The sequence below is a fragment of the Aquarana catesbeiana genome, linkage group LG04 (assembly GCF_042186555.1).
Source record: "Aquarana catesbeiana isolate 2022-GZ linkage group LG04, ASM4218655v1, whole genome shotgun sequence".
NCBI classification, from domain to species: domain Eukaryota; kingdom Metazoa; phylum Chordata; class Amphibia; order Anura; family Ranidae; genus Aquarana; species Aquarana catesbeiana.
The window spans coordinates 556,174,896-556,201,639 of record NC_133327.1 but is presented as its reverse complement, the minus strand read 5'-3'; the positions used below and the strand labels follow the sequence as shown (position 1 = coordinate 556,201,639).

Genomic DNA, 26,744 nt, shown 5'->3' with positions numbered 1-26,744 from the left:
TTACAATGCTCCTCTTCAAACTTCACAAGATACAGGAAGTACAGACATTGGGTACTCATAGCAGTCTAACCTCAATTTTTTTTTTTTTGCTTTAAAAAAGGTGTCAGGTTGTGTTGCATTTACATGAGCTCATGCTGGTTTTGTTCTGAAAAATGTAGCCAGCTCTACTTTTATTTATTTTTTTTAACACATTACTGCAAATCGAATGGTGTTAAAGCAAAAATAAAGTCCCACTGTTACTGCAAAAGCAGGCAGGCTCTTTATTGCAGAAGAAACATGCAATAAACTAAACCAACTCTCTGCAGTCACCGGCATTTAAAACGCTCAGCTCAGCTTACAGCGCCGGACCGATCCCTGTGTGACGGGTTCACATGCTCCTGCACATGCGCAAGGGTGACATCATTCTACGCCAGCGAGGGATGAGGCCATTGGAGAAAAGGAATGTATTGCTCCCTTTATACACTCATTACAAACCTTTCATACATCTATGCATTTGTAATGCATTTTTTTGGACACATCCATCCTAACTGTTTTACTTAAAGAGTAACTCCACTTTTGTTACGAAAAAAAAAAAAAACATTCCCTCTGGGTGATCTATGTACATTGCAGGGATTTTTTTTAACTTTGTTACACATTCCTACCTTTTGTTATTCTGAAGAAACCGTTGTTTGTGTCCATGTGGAAAGTGAAAGGGAGTGGTTTCATAATTCTCAATCAGCTGCTGCACTTACAGGGTTCTAATGGGGAAAGTGGCAGGGTCTGCATCCCTTTAGACGTAATTTCCTATTGGGAGTATGTATCTAAGCAAAAACAACATTTTTGTTGCTTGCAGGAAGATGGCTAAAATCTGATCTGCATCTTAGTGCAGACTTCTGGGAAAATCAGTAAGCCAATCACACAAGCAGGAAATTGCATATCTAGGGGGGAGGGCGTTCTGTATACCATCTGTGTACAGAACACCTCCAGGTTGTGTTTGCATTTTACAGAAAATGAAAGCACTGCAGACTGAAAGCATAAAAAAGTAATTTTTAATAACATTCAATTAGAATATGAATTGTGTAGCAATTGTATATGCTATATTAAAGCGTAACTCCACTTTTGTTGAGAAAAAAAAAAAAAAATTCTCCTCTGGGTGATCTATGTACATTGCAAGGATTATAACAACCTTTGTTGCAGATTCCTACCTTTTGTTATTCTGAAGAAATCCCTGTGTGTTTGTCTGTGCCTCTGTCAGAGTGGGTCTAATGGGAGTGGTTTCATAATTATCAGACAGCTGTGGCAGCTGCAGGGCACCAATGAGGAAATCTGCTGGGCCTTCATCCCTTTAGACGTGTTCTTACTGGAAATATCTCACCAAAAATGAAATTTTTGTTGCAGGGGATACCTGAAATCTGACTTGTATCTTAGGCAGACTTCTGGGAAAAATGGTGAGCCAATCACACAAGCAGGAAATGATGTTTGTGGGGAGTGGTCAGTACACACACACTCTGTACAGAACAACTCCATGTAGCCATATTACATATATAGAAATTTACAGTGGCTGCAGTTTAAAAAGGCAAGGTAATTTTTTTTATAACATTCAATTGCAATATGACTTGTATCGCAATTGTACACGCTATATTATTTTTTCTTTATTTTCTATTTTTTTTCCCTTGAAAGTGGAGTTACCCTTTAATTCCTTTTATTAGCTATTTTTTCCCTTGAAAGTGGAGTTACCCTTTAAAAGCAATGTCTTTGTAAGATGAGTGGCGTTGAGTACTCAACGGATTAGTAAAAAAATCAAGCGGAGGAATTTCCAGACAGGTAGAGCGTTCCATCTTGTATATAGTTGTGATGTACAAGCAATCATTTATATTTTAGACTTTTTCACTGTCAGAAGGCCAGGAGTGCCAGTGAAAATGCAGAATCATCCTGGCATCTCTGCAGCCTGGAAGCAATCCAGTTATATATTCATAAGACATTTCGGTTGCCAGCCTTTACAGCAGCAATCTAAGTCGGCAATACCGTGTTATAGTCACATTGCAAACGCTCATTTTAGATTGTCACAAAAGAAAAGTCACACACACTCCCTTCCTTCAGGCTGTTAATAGCTGCCAACTCATTTTCTGAACAGTGTCCATACCATGAAAGATAGATGAGTGGAGCATAAAGCCCGGCCGCTTCAGTAAGGTCAGTCTGCCAAGGTCACTTTGTTATTCTGCAGCGTCTCCCATCGCGAAAAACATAAGAACCAGTAATCCAATAAAGAACTTAGCACTAACAGTGAAACACGTATGGATTCCGTCATTTGCTGAAATCATTTTATATACAAGTTCTCAACTCAACAGCTTAGTCATATCATGTTTCACGGTAACATTCCTTTCCTTCCCACCCCCAAAAAGCCCCCCTATGTACCTGAATTGCAGGGGCTTTTCCTGTAGGGATCTTTGAATTGAAGAATACAGGTCTCATACATAGGCATGCGCATGGGGCGTGTCGGGTGTGCATCACCCCCTGTGGTGCGGATTCCCCTTGATGCCCCATGTCCCCCCCCCCCCCCCCACACACACACACACACACACACACACACACACACACACACGTCACTTACCATGCCTTTCCTTTTTTGAATGAACACAGTGAGCGATCAGAGCCGATCACTCCCTGTGTTCAGTCGTAACTGAAACACAGTAAACCATATTTACTACGCTTCAGATTGTGAATGAACCGGAAGCCGCTCAGCACAGAGCACTTCCTATTCATTCACTGTCCAGTGTAGCTGAGGCTGCAAAGAAAAGCGACTGTGGAATCTGTCATCAGTTTCTTTCTCGGTCTCAAAAGTGAGACATCAAGAGGGTCAATGAATACTAAGCTTCCTCCGATTGGCTGTGTCAGAAGTTGTGACATCATCAGCCCACCTCTGACCCAATCAGATTTTTGCAATGTATTCATTGCTAGAATACATTGCATGCTCTGAGCGACAGAGCGCTGCTGCGCTACTGCTACTATTAGACGGATTGCCAGAAGTTAAAGGCTTTTATATTGTGGTTCCTTTCACATGCTTGTGAGTAGTTTTTATTCTTTCCTTTAATAAACATATCAAAGGATAATGCACAAGGCTGGTGCGCCCTCTTTTTTCTATTCCCTTTTCTGATTGCTAGGATACCCCTATCCTGGAGGGCAGCAAGGCCTGAGACATTATCCACCCTGAACTTTAGATCACCTGATCAACACACTTGTGCGCAAGAGTATTTGTTTGTTTGCACAGAGCAGCCCTGTGTCAGAAACCATGAATCAGACTGAGACAGATGTACAGTTAAATCACACTTGTATTATAATAATAATAATAAAAAGGTAAGAGTTCAGGAACCGGAACGGATAGTCAGACAAGCCAAAACATCAGGGAGCCAGAGATGAGCAAGCAGGATCTGGAGCCAGAAGGAATGCCAGCCAAGCAAGTTTTTAACAACAGGAGAGCGTCTCTAGAGATGTGACCAAGGCGAAGGCAGAGATCATCTGGACTGGACGGCTTAAGTAGGCAGGACTGACGAGCAGGATATCATCAACGGGTGAGTCACTGCGGAGAGATAGGAGCTGGCAATTAGCCAACAGCTGAGCTTTGAGAAGGAAGGGCTGAGCCCAGCCCTGACACCTTGATCCTCCCCTTCTGGGGAGCCCGGAGGCACTCATGGCTCCTCCCCTTCTCTCCCACAGAGAGCCGCTTTCCCTGGGGGCACCCGTGAGGGTGCGCTCACAAGTCCCGTTACTGTGTCCATTGACACAGCCCCCCACGTCACTGGATTTGATTGACAGCAGCGGGAGCCAATGTCTCCTGCTATCTATCCAATAAAAACGGAGACAGCGGCTGGAGCTGCTGGGCTTGTGCACATCACTGAAACGGATCGGCTCAGGTAAGAAAAAGGGGTAATCTGGGGGGCAGCTGCAGCACAGAAGGTTTTTCATCTTAATGCATAGAATGCAATAAGGTGAAAAACTGAGACTTTACAATCTCTTTCATTTGCTTAGATTTTGCCTTCCAATGGTCATTATTTTCCTCTTCATCAACATGCTAATGACAATTTTAATAAAAACTTTTGGTTTTCATTACCTTATTTTCAAACCAATGACATGATCACTGGGCTTCATTACTCCTCTCAAGAGTCCTCAGCCCTGATGCAAGAAGTGAGCTGACTCTTGGGAGGAATTATGCAAATAGCTGTTCCTAGCCAGTTTACGTTTCTATGCAGACCACCCTAGGTAATGCCCATATGTGATACTGAGCCTTCACGATTGAAAGAACTGAAATCCAATGAAGGAGGGGAGGAAAGTAACAGTTGATGTCCTTTAGCCAGGAAATGAGGCAGGCTCTGACTTGCTGCAGCTTCAGCACACTGCAAGAAGCTCACAGTGTGCAATCAAATCAGAGTAAGTTATTTCAGTACAAGAGAGGCGCTTGTACAACTGAGTATGACTGAAAGCAAGACCTTGTTTACACAGGCATACTCATCAGAACTCCCGTTCAGAGGGTGGTATTTATGTGCCTGGGAGGCATAGGTGGTCCGTGCAGCCAGCCTGTTTAAGTCAATGACAAACAGACGGCTGCATGGATCTTCATGGATTTCTGCAGACATCCCTTGGTGCACATCTGTGCAGGACCAATGCACAGCTCAGAAGGCAGACAGACTGCGTTCTGAGCCATGCATTAGTCCCACACTGATGTACAGCCAGAGATCCACGTGGAGATCAGTGCAGCACTCCGCCTGTCATTGGATTTGAACAAGTTGCTGCACGGACCACCTATGCCCCCCAGGCACATAATGCCACCCTCTGCACGAGTGTACTGATCGGTACTCCCATGTGAAAGAGGCCTAAGGCTGGAGTTCAGCTCTAAATGAAAAAAAAAGTGCAGTTTTAAATGCAACACATGAAGGCAAGTGAAAAACTCTTGATAACAGATGTGGCAGTGCACATGTGCTTAGTGAGAATGCTGACAGGAGGAAAGAGCAGCGCAATCTGAATGCTGACTCAGTGTGCTGCTGCTCTTTCACGGTCCAATCAATAGGCTTGGAAAGTATCCTCGACCAAACTATGCTGCTGTCAGTAACCATGAAATCAGGCCAAGACAGAAGTACAGTTAAATACACTTGTTTAATAATAAAAGTAAAAAGAACAAACGTAGTCAAAACATAGCCAAAGTTCAGTAACCGGAATGGATAGTCAGCCAAGCCAGAAGTCAGGGATTAATGTAGTGGAACAGCAAGCAGGATCTGGAGCCAGAAGGGATGTCAGCAAAGCAAGCCTTGAACAGGATCGCAAGAGATAGTTTTTGTGATGTTGACCAAAGCAAAGGCAGAGATCCTCTGGACTGGACAGCCTAAGTAGGCAGGACTGACTAGCAGGATATCATCAACAGCTGAGTAACTGTGGAGAGATAGGAGCTGGCAATTAGCCAACAGCTGAGCGGCCAGCTCAGAGAAGGAAGGGCTGAGCTCAGCCCTGACAGCTGCTGCCAGAATACAGGACAAGCGCTTGATTGTGCTGGCATGTAGGGGGTTGGGAGCACAAGATTGACTGAGCAGAATTACGTATTCATGGGCAGGTAAAATGGAATATAGATAGATAGTTCAACTGCTTGCTTGGACTACAGCTTTAACCCTTTTTTTTGCTGGAGCGATTCTTTGCACACATTAAAATCTGCATTTTTGGCAGCAAAATTATATAAAATCCACAAAATAGTATGCATTTTCTGAAAGCAGAGACCTTGTAAAATAAAAAGATGGTAATTGCAATTTTATTTTATTCCACAACATATTTGCCCACAAACACAATATAATTTTCAATTTGTTGTAAAATAAAAAAATAAATAAAAAAATGGATGAGGTTGTGGCGATCAGATTAGATACTAAATATATCAGGCCTCAAAAATATGCATGCCCAAGTGGCGCCAAAAAAACGACAGTATCCAAAATGATCAATAGGCAACACTTTAAATGCCTTTACAGTCCATCACTTTAGATTCACCTTTAAATGAGGCTCTAGAATTATTTCTCCCACTCTGGCATGCAGAGAAATACTCAGTGGGATAAGGCAAATAGACTGCGCACTTTACAAGTGCAGTTGCATTCATGTTTCTTAGTAAATGTAATGTCGTAAAGCTTCACTTTGTAAATACCCAATCAGGTGCAAGGGAAAAAAAAAAAAATAAATAAAAAAAAGGATTTTTGCTTGCACATGGTTAGATGATGATGGAAATCAGCAGAACTTTATTACATTGACCGAGCTCTGGGGAAAACGTTTGCAAATGTAATGAATGTAAATCCACCCCAATGTTTTGCGCATGTATCATATACATGCACACCCTACTTGTGGGGTGCTTTTACATTTTTATTTTTAAATGTATATTATATTTAGATTTTTTTAACTTTATTGCTATCGCAAGGGGGCCAACAAGACCTGAAAGTCCTGTAAAAGTGATCAGGAGGCTCTACAGCCACCCAGATCACTTTTGGTAATAGTTGGGAGCCCATTGAACAAAATAGATACAAGTTCTTGGCTGCTGCCATGGGCTGATTTTAACCCTTTCAAAGCCATGACACATTGGACGCATAATTGGCAGCAAAAGGGTTAAGGTATGTGTGGAAGTCCAATCACTAAATCTCATAAAAGTTTTAACATGATGCTGTAATTTCTAAAGTCATTTTCTTTATATTTCAAATCTGCAGATTTTATTAAACTAACACCTGGGCATCTTGTCATAAGGTCCTTGTTGAAGCATTTTCTGCTATAGGGTGACAACTCTCTGACCTTGTCTGCCAACTGTGCTCCTTCAATGTCAACCCGTCACATAAAGCTTCTGATGGGGACTATAAGTAGCTGTTACAACACACATTGCATAGCCATAGACATTACAGATAGGTCACTATCAGGAAGCCCACACTAAGAAATGCAATTCAGCCATCAGCCAAAGTGCAGGCATGTAGACAGAAGTCTTGTCCTGGTGTATTCTATCTCTGGCAATGATGTTAAAAGTGATTTTTTTTTTTTTTAATAAAAAAGAGGTTTATACTTATTTGCTGTGTGCAATAATATTGCACAGATCAGTCCCTAACCCCTTCTTTGGAGGTCCCCTTCTGTCTGTATCTGCTTCTTGTGGGTACCCCCATAGCAACTCATGTGCAATGGGGCACCCACACAGGCACACTCCAGAGGCAGGCTGTGTGCATCCATAGACACACACAGCCTGGCTCAGCCCCACCACCTGCTCCTGTCTAACACTCCTGTTTCTGATTGAGTCTCCTGTGAGACCAGAAAGAGGGGAGAACTGCAGCCGGGCTCAGAGCTGGATCGATCAGTGGAGACAGGGAAATGTTTAGGGGGCGAATTGGAGGTAGAAAAGGAAATGCATTAAGATAAAAAAATAAAAGTTTGGACTTTAGAACCACTTTAATGATAAAGGTTTCAAATCCTGCATGTTATACATACATAGTAGCTACCAATGTCTTCATACTGATTGGGACTCACATCATGTATATTTTTATATAGATGATTTTTATATGTTTTTGTTAATGTCCTTTTCACAACGTATATGTATTTATGTATTGAATAAAATTTATTATATTACTATATTGAATATTATCCCTTTGGTTTGCTGTGCCTTAAAGTCCGACCGGGGGTTTCCTTGCTAAACCCCTTCTTTTCTTTTGATAACCTAATAATATGGATGTGGCAATAGGAGTGTTTCTTTTGGTTTTTTGTTCATACTGATTGTCAAGTAAATATAATGCGATTGGTTGCAGCCATAAATTAACCCATAGGGGAATGGAAGCAACCAGAAGTGACAAGCGCAGTGCCTTCCGCTAATCATTCTGTAGAAAATCACTTGAGACCATCATGAAAAGCAGGTTGCTTAGTCTAATGTAAACCAGAGAAATCTATATGTCTTGGGGATCGATACAATCTTCCTCCCTAAGGGCCCATTGCACTACATTGGTGAGCACACATTATGCAGCGTGTTAACGTCCGCTGTATAAAGCCAGACCATTTATTTGAAGGGACTACCAGAGGCACCGAAATGCAGTTTTTCTGGCAGCGCACATTAGTATAATGCCATGTGTTGCGCAGTGATGCCACACATGTCTGTTGGCAAGATAACGTAAACATTCATTACCACAACACAATGGAAAGAAATCCACATATACTGTATTTATTGGCGTATAACACTCACTTTTTTATTACATACAGTGAGAATCTCTTGTTTACTTTGCAGCCTCTGTAATAGGAAGTCAATAAATGGCAATGGAGAGGCTGCTGCATTTATGGCAATGGTGAGGCTGCTGCATTGTTGGCAATGGTGAGGCTGTATTGATGTGGACTAATAAGGCTGCATTGATGGCACTTGTGAGGCTGCAGGCTGGCATTAATCAGGCTGCATTGATGCCAATGGTGAGGCTGCAGATGGGCACTGACCCTTATTTTGCTTCAAAGTTCCTTATTTAAAATTTAAGTTTTTTCCTGAAACTTCCCTCTTAAAATGAATGTGCGTGTTATACGCCTGTGCGTGTTATATGCTGATAAATACGGTAATTTTATGAAAATCAAATCTTGAAAACTGGGGCATAAATGAAAAGTTTATTCATAAAATTACTGGAGGATTTTTTTAAAGCCAATTAAGCATGTTCTTTTCAGCCTTGGTGACCCCTTTTTCCTTCATTTCTTTGTATTAAAAGTATAAAAAAAAATAATTATGAGAGGGGCCTTCATCAATAAATTTACAGCAATAAAAGCCTGAGAGCGGTTCTAATTCTTCCCCAATCTATTAAAGGCAGTTACATCTATCAGTGGTCATCCAATGGCTGCAGACGCTGAGCATATTTGTACACATTATAACAAGTGCTCCTGAGGACCCGTCAGCTTATTTTTGCTTTAATTAAAAAAAACAGACACAAATAATTTCCATCGGTTTTCTAAACTGCACTTAAAAATGTAACAAAGATTATATGGAGTAGCAAATCTTAATAGACCCTCTTACGTTCAGAGGTGGGAGGAGGACCTGGGACGAACTTTAGAAGACACGGACTGGTCTAACATATGGCTCACATCTAAGTCATCTTCACCCAACATCTTAGCACTGGAGACAAATTATAAAGTCCTAACTCGCTGGTACCTTGTACCCGCTAGAGTGGCAAAATATTCACCTAATACCTCAGCTCTTTGTTTTCGAGGATGCCCAGAAATAGGCACATATTTACACATATGGTGGACGTGCCCAGTAATCCAAACCTTCTGGAAGGAAGTCTTCGTGATTGCATCTAAAATATTTTAAAAAAATAATACAACCAGATCCATATTTAACTTTACTTAATCTAAAACCGGAATGGTTAACACTCTCTCAATTCAAACTTATGATCCAACTAATAACGGCTGCAAAACAAACAGTGGCCAAGGCATGGAAATCTCCTACATTGGTACTAGCAGAAACAATTCACAGAATGAATAATGCAATGTCCCATGCTAAGATGGTAGCCATCGATCAAAATCAAATTCCAAAGTTTGAAAAACTTTGGCATCCTTGGATAAAACAACAGTTCCTGTCAAACTTCAATGACTCTGTCCTGTTGCCATGGTAGCAGATTAAATGACTTACAGAGACACCCATTCTAAGGCTTCAAAGAGAACTAAAAAGAATAATAAACTGACGAGCGGGACAACCTTGTGGACCATACCTCTACCTTTCAACCCTTTTTCTTCTTTTTCTTTCCTTTTCTCCACCTTACGATTAAAGCTCATTATCAGAATTTATTTGACCTATATACACTCTACTTGTAAACAATATGTATAGTAGGTATAAATCATTTAAATACCTACAAAAGTAACTAAGGAAATGATATATATCTTTAATTTAGGTTTACATAAACCCAATGTTTAATATTTGAAATTTCATGATATTTACCTATATAAACCCTACTGTAAAACAATGAGCTTACTTTATAGATCCTTGTAAACTTACTTTTTGTATCTTTATAACATTGTATACTCAATAAACTTCTTTTGACAAGGAAAAAAAATGTAACAAAGATTTTGACTGGTTTATCAGGTATACAGTATTAATTGTCTTTGCTGTCCCCAGCTGTCAATAACGGACACACTCAAGTAATCTTCAAGCAAGTCTTGGTGCATTCTTGCAGGTTTTAAAGAGGACAAATGTCACTCTGAAGGAGCAAAGCTGTTTACAGCTAATTCCGTTAAGGGCCCATTTATACCCTATATACATTAGGCAGCATAGCCCAACGCATAGAGAAGGCAGTTTGTCTTCTATTTTGTTTCAGTTCAGTGTACTGAAAAAAAGAAAAAAAAAAAAAAGAAGGAAGAAGAGTAGGCCAGGATGCAATTTTAAAGTGATACTAAAGTCTCAGTTTTTTTTCTATAAAAATAACAAACAGGTTAAATGAAACAATCAGTAAGGAGAGTCCCATGCAACATTGCTGGATCAAGATGGATCTAAGTAAGTATTAAGGGGGGTTGCGGGGGGGCTGCTGCACACAGAAGGGTTTTTTTTCAATCTTAATACATAGAATGCACCAAGATATAAAAAAAATATATATATATATATATATATATATATATATATATATATATATATATACACCTTCAGACACGGAGCCTGCCTAGGCCCCGCCCCCTGTCTTCGTTGGCTGACTGAGTCTGATTGACAGCAGCGGGAGCCAATGGCACCGCTGCGGTGTCTCAGCCATACAGGAGGGAGAGTCCCGGACGACCGAGGAGTTTGTGGACATCGCTGGATAGAGAGGGGGTTCAGGCAAGTATTAGCGGGGGCTGCTGCAGAAAGAATTAAAAAACCTTCTGCCTTTACATCCACTTTAATGAAAGGAATGCCAAGGTCAGAACTTTTTTTTGGTTAGCGTAGATAAAGATTACAACACCTGTCAGTTTTTATTGCCGTCTGTGCCCCTGTTAGGGAAATTCGCCCTCTCCATCTGTCCCGTTTACCATTATCATTGAAAGGGAAACTAAAAGAAAATGCCAAATTTTGGCTTGTCCCCTGAAAAGTAAGAGGGGAAATCTTCCAATGGTGACCTGGGGGACCCCAAGAAATTCCCTTATTTTGCAGGGATTTTCTCTCACTTCCTGTTGAGACAGGACAGGAAGTAATAGCAAAATCTCCCCAATGGGACACAGATGGCAAAAATAAAAAACCTAAAATAAACCTTACAGGGTTAGAACCCTCCCTTCTATCCAAAAATGAAAAAGAAAGAAAAAAAAGGGGGGGGAGAAGGTTTTGCCTATGGTTCTACTTTAAGGCAAAAAATATTTAGGCTTTAGAACCACATTAAAGCCCCGTACACACAATGAGAATATTGGGCACACGTTCGCCCCTTTTTTTGCATGCTAGTCGCAGAACAAAAATGAAGAGGTTACTAAACTTATGAAAATTCTCGTATGACAGAGTACAACTTTGGAAGCGATGTCATGTGTTGTATTGTAATGTATTATTTTGTTTTCGAGCATGCGTGGTCTTGCTTTTCCGATTTTTTTTTTTTTAGACGCATACTGTACTGATTAAACCAAAGTCGTACATTTTGGTATCTTAGGAGAAATATTTTTGTATTTGTCCCTTCGGATAATTTCGGATGAACTGTTGTGATTGGCTCTCAAATGCTGTGTACTAATGATCAGATTATCGTACGATCGCTTAGAAAACTGTATTTTTCATCTGATTTTCTGATCGTGTGTACTAGACTTAAAGTGATTGTAAATCACCTTGTAAGACAACCCATTCAGTTTAAGGCCTCATGCACACTGAATGGTATAAAAAAGCCAATAAGGTTAGCTGTAGAAAGCTGTAGAGTGAGTTTTTCAGCGTTTTTGTAGCAGCGTTTTTCAGCTGTAGCATTTTTTAGCAAGACTATACTCCCATAAAAGCTTATGGCTCAAAAACGCTGTTAAACGCTGAATAGCCACGTTTTTAAGCTGCTTTTAGCTTCTTTCAGAGTTAGAGCATTTTTAGAGGCTGAAAAACTCCTCTCAAAACCCACTAGTTCTGTTATTTTCCAGCCAGAAAACGCATCTGCCAATAACAGCCTGTGTGTGCATGGATACATAGGATAACATGCTGGGGAGTTTATGGACTGCAGAAAAAAACATCTGAAGCCAAAAACAGCAGCTGTAAAAATGTCCAGAGTGCATGAGGCCTAAAATAGAAATGAAAGGCAAAACATTTGTGTATAGATATATAAAAAAAAAAAACACCCACAACACATTATAAATAACTTTATTCCCCTTTTTTTTTCATAAGTGATCACATTCCCTCTGTTCTCATCACAGGGGTCTTCAAACTGCGGCCCCCCAGTTTAAGGATGAGCTCCGGCATGTTCGCAAGCTGCACATGCCGAGCCCGCCAGGAAGTCGGCACTGCACAGCGCTAATCACAGGCAGCGAGACATTTCCCAATCTCTGCAGCCACACATCGGGAAATGTCTCACTGCCTGCGATTAGCGCTGTGCAGTGCCGACTTCCTGGCGGGCTCGGCATGTGCAGCTTGCGAACATGCCGGAGCTCATCCTTACTCCAGTTGTTCAGGAACTTCAATTCCCATCATGCCTAATAATGTCTGTGAATGTCAGAGTTTTACAATGCCTCATGGGAAGTGTAGTTCTGCAACAGCTGGTGGGCCGTAGTTTGAGGATCCCTGAGCTGGAGGGAGGAGAAACAGCAAAATACAGAGCTTCTCAGTGAATGGCTGTGCAGCAGGGGCGTGTCAGTACAAGTTTGATCATTGAAGGAGAGTACACGGAGTTTCCAGCATAGCTGGAGAACTGACCATGGTGTGCTCTCCTGCTTAGTGTGGTCATTTTTATTAGGAAAGCAAGGAGGACTGGGAGGAACACCAGGAATTTTACTTAAAGGAAGCAATACAAAGAGAACAGGATACTTTCTCATACAAGCGTATGGTACAGCAGGTACATATGAAGTGTTGGGCTAACAAACACTTTAAGGGTGGCATTCTGACCACCAATTTATGGTGGGCATTCTTTCTACTGACCCCCAACACCAGGGGCATTTTCCCCTATTGAACCCCAATGAACTGATTTTAGTAAAGATTCCCTGAGAAATGAAAAAATATTTTAGGGGTTACCTATGGGATAAAAAGGGTTGAGAATGGCTGCTCTAGAGCAACTTTGATTGCAAGTAGCCTCCACCTTGCACTTTACATCCCCCACCTTGATTTTATTGTTACTGTAATCAGCTCTGATTAACTGAACGGTGCCAGCACGGGACAGAATTGTGTCTAATGAGCTTAAAGACAAAAGCAAGTGAGCCATTGCATTCTTGTCACTGTGGGTAAAAATACTCTGCACACAGCTGACTCATCTCACAAGCAATTGACAATGTCAGCAGGCAGTCTGCAGGTATGAAATGCACACAGTGACACCAGGATAGCGACTTCACAGGATGCTGCTTGTGAATGAACAGCTGTCGGCATCCATTATTACTCTACCCTTACAGTGACCTAGGAAAAGGTTGTTCAGAGTTTGAAAGGGAAAAACAGAGACAATACTTGGATGTCTCTATCCTTCATCAGTAAATCTAGATATACATAAAACATGCTGACACCTTGTACATTAAAAACAGCTTCCACATCCTACGCAAATTACATGAAATCACTTTGAATTTTATTACTTCAATTTAATGTCCTGGATAGCCTGTCCCCTTCTCAGCTCTGCGCTTTCTCCTGTCGACCACTATGCAACTACCGTGTCCTGTAGGCTAGGAGATTCCATACGTGGCTCAAGTCTAAGATTTAGTCTGTGGGTGCACCTATTGGTGCCACCAAATTTGCAAAATGTTGATGATAAAAAAAAAAAAAAAAATCAAAAATGAAATGCAGAAGCAACGCAAAAAAAATGCATGCAAGATACAGCGATTAAAGGATAGGTTCACATTTCGACACAAAAATAATAATTGCACATTTTTTTTGCAGCTAAAAAAAAAATGTGCATTTATTATTTTTTGTTTTGGGAGCCTGGAAAGCATTGCACTAGCGATCAGTAGATCACTGATGCCATGCAAGTCTCCTGCAGATCTGTCAATGTATCGGCTTGCTCGTACCCTGTATGAGGAAGCCGATTCATTGAGTCTCCCTGCCAGAATGTACTACCATGGTGCTCACAGCTGTCACAATGCCCCACCAATCACAACCGGCCAAGGCATTCCCAGCCCCGCAGTTACATGTATACACGACCCACCTGGTGGGATATCTCAGGTGGACTTGCACCTAGGCCTGGTTCACACCTATGCAGGGTGTTATTGATGTAGCTTTCCAGTGCATTCTGCATTATTAAAATGCATTTTTTTATGCGTTTTGCTTTTTTGGGAATGGTCTGTTGCCATGAGGGAGAAACCAGCAAAAATGCATTAAAAAAATGCATTTTTGATGCATTTTTACTGCATTAAGTCTATGGAAACACAAATGCAAGCTGTTGCGGTAAAAAAGTCCCTGACCCTTTCAAAAAAAAAAAAAAAAACACCCCACTGGTGGAACACACAGATGTGAACGTGACTCATAGGAAACCATGCTAAATACACTGTAGTGCGTTTCTGCAAAACTGAAAATGCACAGGTGTGAACCAGGCTTAAAGTAATACTAAAGTCTCAGTTTTTTTTCATACAAGTCATACTTACCTGCTCTGTACAGTGGTTTTGCAGAGCAGCCCAGATCCTCCTCTTCTTGGGTCTCTCACCAGCTCTCCTGGCCCCTCCCTCCTGCCCCCACAGCAAGCAGCTTGCCGTGGGGGCACCCGAGCCGAGCCGCTGCTCTGTGTGTCCATTCAGACAGGGAGCCGCAGTTCAGCCCCGCCTCCTCTCTCTCCTTATTGACTTACTGACCTTGATTGATAGCAGTGGGAGCCAATGAAGAGGGAGAGTCCTGGGCAGCCGAGACTCCCCTGTAACATTGCTGAATCGAGATGGGCTCAGGTAAACCTGGATACACTACAGTTTTGGGGGTTTTTTTGTGCAACCCAGCGGTCTGAGCCACTGTACTAACCATGCAAGGTTAGTTTGTCAATCTCTGCCGCTGAGCTGTTGTGTTCTGAGTCTGACAGGTGGACGGCCAGAACACTCTGATCAGCGCTCTCTGCCATTGGCTGAGGGTGCTGATTGGAAGTCGGTTGGCTGCTGGTTTCCCAACATGCACGTCCGGCAGAAGCTTCTGTCAAATAGATCGACAAACACACACGAGCCAAATGTCTTCCTTTTTTTTTTTTAACCGGACGTTGTCTCGACATTCCGCCCGTGTGTGAGGGCATGACTGTTTTTAAAAGCAGGGCAAATCATTGTTGTGGGGCCCAAAACAGCTGCCTCATACTTGCCAACTATCCCTGTTTAACCCTTTCATGACAAAGCCTATTTTTGAAATTTGGTGTTTACAAGTTAAAGTTATCCGTATTTTTTGCTAGAAAATTACTTAGAACCCCCAAACATTATATATATTTTTTTAGCAGAGAATCTAGAGAATAAAATGGCGATTGTTGCAATATTTTTTATCACACGGTATTTGTGCAGCAGTGTTTTAAACGCAAATTTTTGGAAAAGTGACACTTTCATGAATTTTAAAAAATCCAAACAGTAAAGTTACCCCAATTTTTTTGTATAATGTGAAAGATGATGTTACGCCGAGTAAATAGATACCGAACATGTCACCCTTTATAATTGCACGCACTCGTGGAATGGCGACGAACTACGGTACCTTTGAATTTCCATAGGCGACGCTTTAAAAAATTTTTACGGTTACCAGGTTTGAGCTACAGAGGAGGTCTAGGGCTAGAATTATTGCTCTCGCTCTGACGATCACGGCGATACCTCACATGTGTGGTTTGAACACCGTTTACATATGCGGGTGCGACTTCCGTATGCGTTTTCTTCGCTGCGCGAGCTCGCGGGGACAGGGGCACTTTAAAAATTTTTTTTTTTTTTATTTAATTCATTTATTTTTGTACTTTATAAATTGTGTTTAAAATTTTTTTTTTTTTTTTTACTTTTATTGCTGTCACAAGCAATGTAAACATCCCTTGTGACAGTAATATGTGGTGACAGGTACTCTTTATGGAGGGATGGGGGGGGTCTAAAAGACCCCCCATCCCTCCTTTACACTTCAAAGTATTCAGATCGCCGAAAACGGCGATTCTGAATACTGTGTACTTTTTTAAATTCGGCGTCATTGGCAGCCGAGTAAACGGGAAGTGACGTCATGACGTCGCTTCCGCGTTTACAACAAGAGGGCTGGAACGAAGCCGCTCGCAGCTTCGTTCCAGCCCACCCCCAGCCACCGAAGGCAGCCGAACGGACACCGGGCCTCCCGATCGCACGGGAGGCCCGGTAACAGCGGCGGGAGGCGGCGGAAGGGGGGGGGGATGTCCCCTCCCGCTCCTCCGGTATAACAGCCGAGCGGCTTTTAGCCGCATCGGTTGTTATACACAGGTAGCCGATCGCCCGCTGTGAACAACGGTACCGGAATGATGCCTGCAGCTGCGGGCATCATCCTGGTATAACCCCGGAAAGCCGAGTACGCATATCTGCGTACGGTCGGCGGGAAGGGGTTAAATTCCCTTGTCCCTTGAAGTTTTAGTCATGTGCTGTGTGCCAATATCTCAGTGTGAAGTTCTGTTACTAATGCTGCTCAGCTCGGTCCTATTGCTGCGTATAGATGACTCACCTGCAGACTCTGTGTTTACATGTAAATAGCCAGCATTAATATGTAAATAGAGGCAACATTGATATGTAAATAGCCATGGACCGACTGCATTGATCTGTAAATATAGGCGACATTCATATGTATATCATGCCCCCCTGAGGTCATTTTCACCATCACTTCTGCTGAATGCTGCCCACTGGGGAGGTAAAGGGGCATGCTGGAAAGTCTTGCCTACAACTGTGGTCATTAAGCCTAACATCAGCCTGTTCTGCAAAGGTGTCAGGGAAATGGCCGAAGGAGGACTGGCAATTCCGCCCAAGACAATCATGGCCGCCACAGTGCAACTGATGTGGGCAGTACTTCCGGGTCTATTTAAGCCTGCTGTTGGAGCTGCCTCTTGCTGGATTATCGTCAGCTTCCCAGTGTTTCCTGTGCCTCTGTGATCCTGTTACCGACCCGGCTTGTTTGACTTCTGCTTCTGATCCGCTCCTGATTAACCTCTTGCTTGCACCACCAACTATGCTCCTGTCTGCTCCTTCGTCTGTACTTTGTCTCTGGAATTTCTGGACTGATATCTCGTGTATGACCCCTGGCTTGTCTTCAGTTCCTGCTACCGGTTGGCTTCTGCCCGGCACCCCACGCTCAATGGCTCTGTGGGTCATCCCAGCAACTACCAGTGCACTCCAAGTGACCGACTCATCACCAACAACACCTGGCAAACCATGCACCTTTGGGCATTGCTCACTCTGCATCACTCCCAGGGGAACACTGCACTTAGCTGCAAGGGGCGCCCTCTGAACAATCACCCCCCCCCCCCCCTCTGAACCTGACAAAAGATAAGCAAATTGAAAGTGGAACGCTTTTTCAAAATAACATGGTGCCACAGCATCCTGAATTTTGGTGCATGTGAATACGCACATCTCAGCAGATGCGTGAGGTTGTCGTTAACAATTAATGGCACTGCTGTGTATCTGCTAAAGGGCTGCATGTTTCTGTGGTGTCAGGAAAGTGATTTTGCATGCGTTCCCGACACACACAAATGTGAATGTCTCAGTTACATTGGTGGTCAGTGTAAATCTTCTCATTACATTGGGGCTTGGTGTACAATCCTTTCATTCACACTAGTGTTAAGTGTGAAGGTCCCCCTTACATTGGTGGTCAGTGTAAATCCCTCTTTATATTGGTGGTTAATGTGAATTAGTGGTTAGTGTAAATCCCCATTACATTAGTGGTCAGTGTAGAAACTCCTCTTTATATTGGTAATCAGTAAAAAAAAAAAATCCAAACTTGCATTTGTGGTCAGTTTCAAATCCTCCCTTACATTGGTGGTCCATGTAGAAGCCCCCTTTAAATTGGTGGTGAGTGTAAATCCCTCCTTACATTGGTGGCCAGTGTAAAAATCACCTTAATTGGTTGTTGATGTAAAATTCCCCATTACATTGGTTGTCGGTGTAAATTCTTCATTACATTGGTGATCAGTATACATTTTTCTTCACATTGGTGGTAAGTGCAGAATTGCCCTTACACTGGTGGTCAGTGCAAATCCCCCCTAACATTGGTGTTCATTGGAGGTCATTGTATATTCCTCCTAACACTGGTGGTTGGTGTAAATGCTCCTATTACATTGGTGTCAGTGTAGAAATCCCTCTTTATATTGATGGGTGGTGTAAAATCCCCTGTTACATGGTGGTCAGTGCAAATCCCCCCTCACGTTGGTGGTCAGTGTAAACCCCCCTCACGTTGGTGGTCAGTGTAAATCCTCCCTCACGTTGGCGGTCATTGAAAATTCCCCATTACATTGGTGGTCAGTGTAGAATCCCCCACTACAGTACTTGCCAAAGATTTCCAGCTTTGCTCTACACGATTCAGAATTTGCCACAGTGTACTGCCTGCTGACTAATCCCATCAACCCCCAGCATTGCCACTGATCATAACCCCCCTCCCCAAGCATTGCCACTGATCCCAGGAGTCCTAGGATCCCTAGGAGTTTTCTGTCTATTGATGGGACCCCTCACCTTCCCAGTCCATGGTGTGCAGGCAGTGAGGAGATAATGTGCTATAACCTTTGGCAACCAGCCAGTGAGCAGTAATAATGTGCACTAACCTCATGCAACCGATCATTGAGCGGTAAGGATATGCAGTAACCTCTAGCAACCAATCAGTGAGCAGTAATAATGTGCAGTAACCTCTAGCATGAGAGGTAAGGATGTCCAGTAACCTCTAGCAACCAGTGAGCAGTATTGATGTACAGTAATCTCTAGAAACCAAACAAGCAGAAGTCATGTGCTGTAACCTCTAGCAAATAATCAGTGAGCCATAATGTGTGCTGTAACCTCTAGCAGCCAGTCAGTGAGTGGTAAGGTTACATTGTAAACTTTAGCAACCAATCACATTCGCTGCCTGATCTGATTCAGTAAACTGATTTTGAGTCTAACTGCTATTTATTGTATGTCTCAGAGCAGGTGGAGAGCGAAATTGCATGGAGGTGGGGGGGCCCAAGAAAATGTTTGCCCAGGGTCCAATCAATATTAAAGAGGGCCCTGTGTACAGGGCTTAAGCATTAGAGGTACTGCTGCACACAAAGTTTTTTATCTTAATGCATAGAATGCATTAAGATAAAAAACCACTAACGTTACAACCACTTGAAGGTCTGAACATGCCCAAGCTCATCCCTAATCCTAGATGTCTAGACTCCATGGTTGAGTTTCTAAATCTTTAAATAGCAGCTCATAACCTCCTCCGTTTTTTTTGTTTTTTTTAATTACTACATTGTTGCGAATATCTATATTAGTTTGTAATATATATATATGAAAATGAGAGCACAAAACATATACAGAAGCTGCTTTACCTATCAAAGAAGATGGTAATTTGTTCAGGCAGTTCTGAGACCTACCAGATAAAGCTAGGCCGTTGACCTGACTTTCCTCTGCTTTTGTTAAACCAGCGTTTCTCAACCTTTTTTCAGTCGCAGCACCCTTTATTAAAAATATGCAAAATCCCAAGGCAGCCCATTACAAAAGAATAAATAAAAAGAAATATATTACTTCTCTATGGGAGACCTGAGACTGCGATGATGATGTACACAACTGCCTTGATGAAAAAACCTTCACACCATAAATCCCTCTCACATCAATGTCCTCCCTATACATTAGAGCCCCCCTCATCACACCAGAGTACCTGCATGATAGTCTATGCTAATCACATAGTCCGCCCAGTCCACACCATTTTGACTCTAGCAGCACAGCAGAAGGTGTAGCAGGTCTGAAGGATGTGGGCTTCCATCCTCTCTTGAATGCTGGTGGAGGCCCTGCATGCAGGCTGCTCTGGATCAGCGTCATGCGTTGCCATGGCACAGGCAAGCTAGTCACCAACACAATACCAATGAATGGACCCAATGCATCAAAGCCCTACAGCATAATTTGCTGTTATAGTGCTGGTTGTCAGCCAGCCCACACCATGGTACCTTATGAGTGATCCAAGGCAAACTAGGTCCTATGCTCGTGGCAACCTGGAGGAACCCAAATGGCACCCCAGTTGTGAAACACTGAGTTAATACAGACAGGTCACATCCCTGGTTCCCAGCATGAGCCTAGACACTAAAAGGAGCAGCAGATAACAGATGAGCGCATCCCTCTGCTCTCTCCTTCTAAGAGCTTGATCTGTTTCAGCAAAATGTGCACTGCAGAACACTTTATAGGTCCATAAATTACCTCCCCCTCTCCCAATCCAAGTGCTGGAATTACAAGAGGCCGACACCAAACTATATAGAAGTACAGCTGCATTTAAAAATATATTTAGTGATAGTTTTAATGAATACATAACTACCTTACATGGTGTTTTATTGAAATCTGCCTGAAGTACAGTTGTAGGTTTCATATCTCCTTCAAGCAAACCGGAAACACATGCCTAGAGAATTCTCAGACATAATTATTACAGGGATACTTATGTGCTGCAGTGTGCATGTACTGAAAAACACTATGGAAAATATTCATCATAAAGAAATGATACCACCAACTGAATGAACCCAATGCAAATTGTAATTACACACAATTTTCAAGGGAAGCGGTATAATAAACTCAATAAAACGAAAGGCCTAAAATTATTTTTGGAGGTGAAGGTCAGTCAATTGATTTACCGTTTTTCTGTACAGAGGTGTAATATATCACTGTGCTACCCATCTGTTCCCCACAGAGAACGTGACACATGCGACACATTCTCCTTCCCCAGTGACCTCTGTGAAATGTATTTCTTACATAGCAAAACTCAGAATATTTATTTATTTATTTATTTCAGGTACTTATATAGCGCCGTCAATTTACGCAGCGCTTTACATATACATTGTACATTCACATCAGTCCCTACCCTCAAGGAGCTTACAATCTAAGGTCCCTAACTCACATTCATACATACTAGGGACAATTTAGACAGGATCCAATTAACCTACCAGCATGTCTTTGGAGTGTGGGAGGAAACCGGAGTACCCGGAGGAAACCCACGCAGGCACAGGGAGAACATGCAAACTCCAGGCAGGTAGTGTCGTGGTTGGGATTCGAACCAGCGACCCTTCTTACTGCTAGGCGAGAGTGCTACCACTACACCACTGTGCCGCCCGAATAAAGTTATTATGGCCTATCTTTTGTTATGCTTAAGAAATAGCTGTTTGTCTGTCTCCATGTGGAAAGTCAATGTGAATAGGAGTGTATTTTTCATTAGTGATCAGCTGCCTCACTTGCAGGGTTCTAATGAGGAAAGTGTCAGCATCTGAATCTTTTTAAATGTGATTTCCCTTTGGCAATATCTTACCAAAACTGAAATGTTTGTTGCAGAGGATTCCCAAGATCTGATTTGTATCTTAGTAGAGACTTCTGGGAAAATCAGTGAGCCAATCACATAAGCAGGAAATTACATTTCTGGGGGACGGTCTGTACACCATCTGTGTACATAACGCCTCCAGGTAGCCATATTGCATTGAATTTTACAGAAAATTACAGAGCTGCAAACTGAAAAAGCAAATTGGAAAAGAAAAGTCGTTTTTAATAATGTTATATAACCTGTGTTGCAATTGTATATGCCATATTATTTTTGTTTTATTTGCAATACTTTTTCCCACAAAAGTCGAGTTACCCTTTAGCCTAGATTCACATTGCTGCGGTTTAGAAAAATTTCAACCCGGCAATGCAGTCTGACTTAAGGGGCGATTTGACAGACATCTGTGCGGGTTCCTGCACAGATGTCTATACAAATCGCCCTGAGGTCACCAAAAGTAGTACAGGAACTACTTTGGGAATCGATTCGGACGGTGCCATTGCTGGCAATAGCCACCGATTTGGCATGCGATTTGTCAAATCGCACCAATGTGAACCTGGGCTAAATATCAGATATTTTCTTGCAATCAGGCTTGCTCAAGACAACACAAGAAGAATCAACATACAAAGAAAGACAGCCATATACAGTCCAATCCCACCCTGATCTGACTGCCCAACGCAATTCTTTGGGAGTCTTATGGAGTGACTGGGAAGCCTGATGCTCTCATTTTAGGTCCCTGAAATGTATGAATAGGGTTGTGCCTGTTTTCTCTCATCGGGAGAAGTCTCCATGCCCATAGTTCCTAAAATCAAATCTGCTCATCTATGGCTGGACTAACCCAAACTAGCCAATAGGACCTTAGCTTCCTGTAATCTGATTAGTTACAGGTAGTTCTGATCAGTTTCCTAAGGCAGGCCATACACTGTTCCAATCTCGGTCGGCTCAGCAGGAACCGTGTATGGGCAGGCTGAGTGTTCTAAGTTGATCGAGTGATCAACTTGGGTACAACCAGCCTGCCGAGTCTTACCTGTGATTTGATATGCCGCCGCCACTTGTGCTGATGGGAGAATTAAGTAAATTTCTTTCCTGCAACCCGTGTAGCGCCCCCGTCCACAGAAGCGAACGCAGACATACGTCACGCCTACATATGTAAACGGCGTTCAAACCACACATGTGAGGTATCGCCGCGAACGTTAGAGCATGAGTTACAATCCTAGCCCAAGACCTCCTCTGTAACTCTACACAGGTAACCTGTACATTTTTTTACAGCATCGCCTATGGAGATTTTTAAGTACCAAAGTTTTGGCGCCATTCCACGAGTGTGCGCAATTTTAAACGTGACATGTTAGGTATACATTTACTCGGCGTAACATCATCTTTCACATTATACAAAAAAAATTGGGCTAACTTTATGGTTTAGTTTTTTTTCATTCATAAAACTTTTTTTTTTCCAAAAAAAAAAACGCATTTGAAAATTTGCTGCGCAAATACCGTGTAACATAAAAAGTTGCAACGCCCGGCATTTTATTCCCTAGGGTCTCTGCTAAAAAAAAACAAAACATATATAATGTTTGGGGTTCTGAATAAGTTTCTAGAAACAAAATGATGATTTTTTAATGTAGGAGCGAAGTGTCAGAATTGGCCCGGATGGGAAGTGGTTAATTACAATGACATCAGCTGATTAACAGGAGATTCCAGAATGGGCTGGACACAAGCTCACTAATGATGTTGCCATCAATACACATCAGATATAGTAGAAGAGGGAACTAATCCTGCAAATTAGAATAAGGTCATTGCCTGTAGGCAGAGGGTGCTGGCTTTGCCCCTGCTGAAGGGCAATTTTCAGCAGGTCAGGATTTGCAAGGTACACTGGGATGGGCAGATTTTTGGTATCCAGAGGTCATTTGTTCACTCCACAGATGGGGTGGAGTGAATTACCATTGACCCATTAAAGGGACATACAAGGACAAATATTTGAGCTGTCAGCTGTCACTTGATTTGTAAAGCAGCAGCTGCCATCCTGATCCCGACTTCAATACTGGCTAAAAGAATGGCTTGGAACAAACATGCAAAATGGTAGTTTAGGTTTTACTGGCTGCATGCTTCTTAAGGGGTCAGTGACTTAACGCTAGTAAAGCCAAGATGCATGTTCTGCAATATCCAATTAGCTCTCATGCTGGGAAATCTAAATGTGATCTATTCATCCATCTCTCCGCATACTTGTCAAAATGAAAGGCCCTATAGCAGTGCGTTTTTGTAAAAATTACTTCTTAAAGTGGAACTCCGGGAAGACAAAGTCCTCCCTTTCAGTTGGGCTGCACTGCTCTTTAACTGCTAGGTGTCCAGGACCAGGTACAGCAGTTTTACTTCCCTGAACCTCTATGCTGCTAGACCAGTCCCCATAGCCTCTCGCCTGTGCTCCAATGTCCTCTGATGTCATCGAGACTGATGACAGTCCAAGGAACAGTCCACTGCTGAAGTATAGGCAAGTACTGCCTGCTGGGGGAGTGGAGAATAAGCGAAGTAAAAGAATTTTTCCCATACCCTCAAAGGAAACAAACAATTAAACCTTGCAGTTTGGGCGCAGCCTCACTGCAAGGGAGGACTTTTAGTTTTCCTGGAGTTCAGCTTTAAGAAGTAATTTTTACAATGTATTATACAATATATTATATTTATGTATGTGGATCACAGGAGTGTACTTACTTTTGCTCTCCTATGACCCAGAGTCAGCTAATAGCAGGCTACTGCCCACTATCAGCTGACAGGGCAGAGCTGCTCCAGGCTCTAGCCTAGAAGGATCCTGACAATATTGTCAGGATCCACCCAGCTGCCTGATTGACAGCTGGCTCCACCTTTAAGCACGTGGCTGAGAGCAGAAACTGACAGTCACCGCTTTCTGTTCTGAGCAGACTGAGAGCTGAGTGGTCATGTGATCGCACAGTTCTCAGTCTTAGATCCAATGTATAGCAGCTGCAGCATAGAGGCAAGTATGATTTTTATTTATTTTTTACTTCCCCTTAAATTCATCATGGTAAAGAACAGGGGTCTCCAAACTTTCTAAAGAAGGGCCAGTTTACTGCCCTTCACACTTTATAGGGGCCGGACCGTGCCCCACCTTTGGTGACATTGGGACGAACCGTGCCCCACCTTTGGTGACATTGGGAGGAACTGTCACCCATCTTTGGTGACATTGGGCTGGACCGTGCCCCACCTTTGGTGACATTGGGACGAACCGTGCCCCACCTTTGGTGACACTGAGACGAACCGTCACCCATCTTTGGTGACATTGAGACGAACCGCGCTCCACCTTTGGTGACATTGGGACGAACTGCGCCCCACCTTTGGTGACATTGGGACGAACCGCGCCTCACCTTTGGTGACATTGGGACGAACCGCGCCCCACCTTTGGTGACATTGGGCAGGAACTGTCACCCATAGTTGGTGACATTGGGCAGGAACTGTGCCCCACCTTTGGTGACATTGGGAGGAACTGTGCCCCACCTTTGGTGACATTGGGAGGAACTGTCACCCATCATTGGTGTCATTGGGAGGAGCTGTCACCCATCGTTGGTGTCATTGGGAGGAGCTGTCACCCATCATTGGATTGGTGTCAGTGGATGAAAAAGTGCCCCAAGGGGCAGATAGAAGCAAGCAAAGGGCCGCATATGGCCACAGTTTGGAGACCACTGGTATAGAACGCACGTGTTCTGGTTCACCATTCTAAAAGAATGTCAGTACTGAGGCGTAGAGGCCCATAAAGGTCAATGGCGGTGCACCAAAATGCATAGAACGTGCTGTGTTGGCAACAGGTATTAACAAGGATTGGTCATGGGCTATCCACTCCAAATTCTGAATTTAAACAAAATGTTTTAATTACACCTCTACACACACTCAAAGATCTAAACGTGTCCTAAACTGAATTCAAGGTCACAAGAAGAAGGGATGCCGAGGATGTATGTAAGCACAGCTATTCCCACAGGCCTCGCCATTCTACAAATAGCACTATTGATCTCCCATCCCCCCTGCCCTGGATGTATCAATATCTAAAGATTTACAACAGATGATAAATCAACACAGCTATACATTTGTAAAAAAAAAATTAAAAAAAAAAAATGCATACTATTTTAAAATTCTACAGATCTTTGTATGAATGAATGAAACTGATGGAAATAAAAATGATACATTTGTATTCGTATGTAAAAAAAGAGGACCTGTATAGAGACAGACAAAACAGAGCCAGCATCACTGCAGAACTGTCAGGCAAACAACTCCCTCCGCAGCCATGACTGCAGTGCTGACCCATCCATCCCTCCTCTGCAGGGAAATATGGACCAGCACCGGATCAGATCTCATAGTATACCCTCCTGGACTGATGACAGCTGTTGTGTGAGAGGCAGGGGGTGCCCAGCATACATTTATTGATGATCTCCCAGCATACATTGTTATTGATGATCTCCCAGCATACATTGTTATTGATGATCTCCCAGCATACATTGTTATTGATGATCTCCTAGCAGCTGCACCTCCCTCATACAAGAATCAGATCCAAGGACACGATGGTCTGTAGGTGGATCCTCTGGTATGAGAAGTGGGGGGGGGGGGGGGTGCTGCAATGATTCAGGCAAGATGGATGATGGGTGTCACTGAGCATGCATTGTACCAAGTACCTACCTCCCTCCCCCACGATCACTTACCTTGGGGTCCTTCTCGTAGTAGTACTGCTGCGTCCTGATCCATCTGCCCACCAGGTGGTCCCGCACAGTGTGTGCCAGGGCGAAGTAGTAGTCTCTGGGGGTGGACACGTTCCGATCCTTCACTAAGGTGAAGTGTAGATGTCTATTGAAGCTTTTCCTGACCTCAGACACATCGCCCAGCCCGGCGATGCCCCTTACACTGATCTGCTTTCTCTTATCGGAGTCGGACAGGGGGGCGGCCATGGTTCTTCTATGGGGGGTGAGCGATCTGCTGGCAGCCGCTTGTCAGGATAGAATGCTGCTAGATGCTGGATCCGGAGAGCTACAGGACTCCGCCTGACGTCATGGTCATGTGACCCCCGGGTGGGCGGAGACAGGGAGGCTGTCTGGGGAGGGGTGCTCTCCGCTGTCCTGGCTGAGCTTGGTGTGCCAGGTGCTGGGAGTTGGGGGGCACACAGCTCCATAGAGGGCAAGGAGCGATGGAATGTGCTCACCGAAAATGGAAACGAAAATCTAGAAAGGTTAAAGCAGAACTAAAGCCTGGACAGAGTAAT

General features: G+C 43.1%; 1 protein-coding gene across 1 annotated transcript in view; it reads right to left on the bottom strand.

The window, feature by feature from the left end:
* Positions 1 to 26,532, bottom strand: part of PYGB (glycogen phosphorylase B) — a 153,623-nt gene extending 127,091 nt beyond the window's left edge. The window contains exon 1 of the mRNA XM_073627986.1: positions 26,191 to 26,532. Coding sequence (XP_073484087.1) covers positions 26,191 to 26,433 — 243 coding nt within the window. The 5' untranslated portion in view covers positions 26,434 to 26,532. The remainder of the gene's footprint in view (positions 1 to 26,190) is intronic.
* Positions 26,533 to 26,744: the final 212 nt, after the last annotated feature.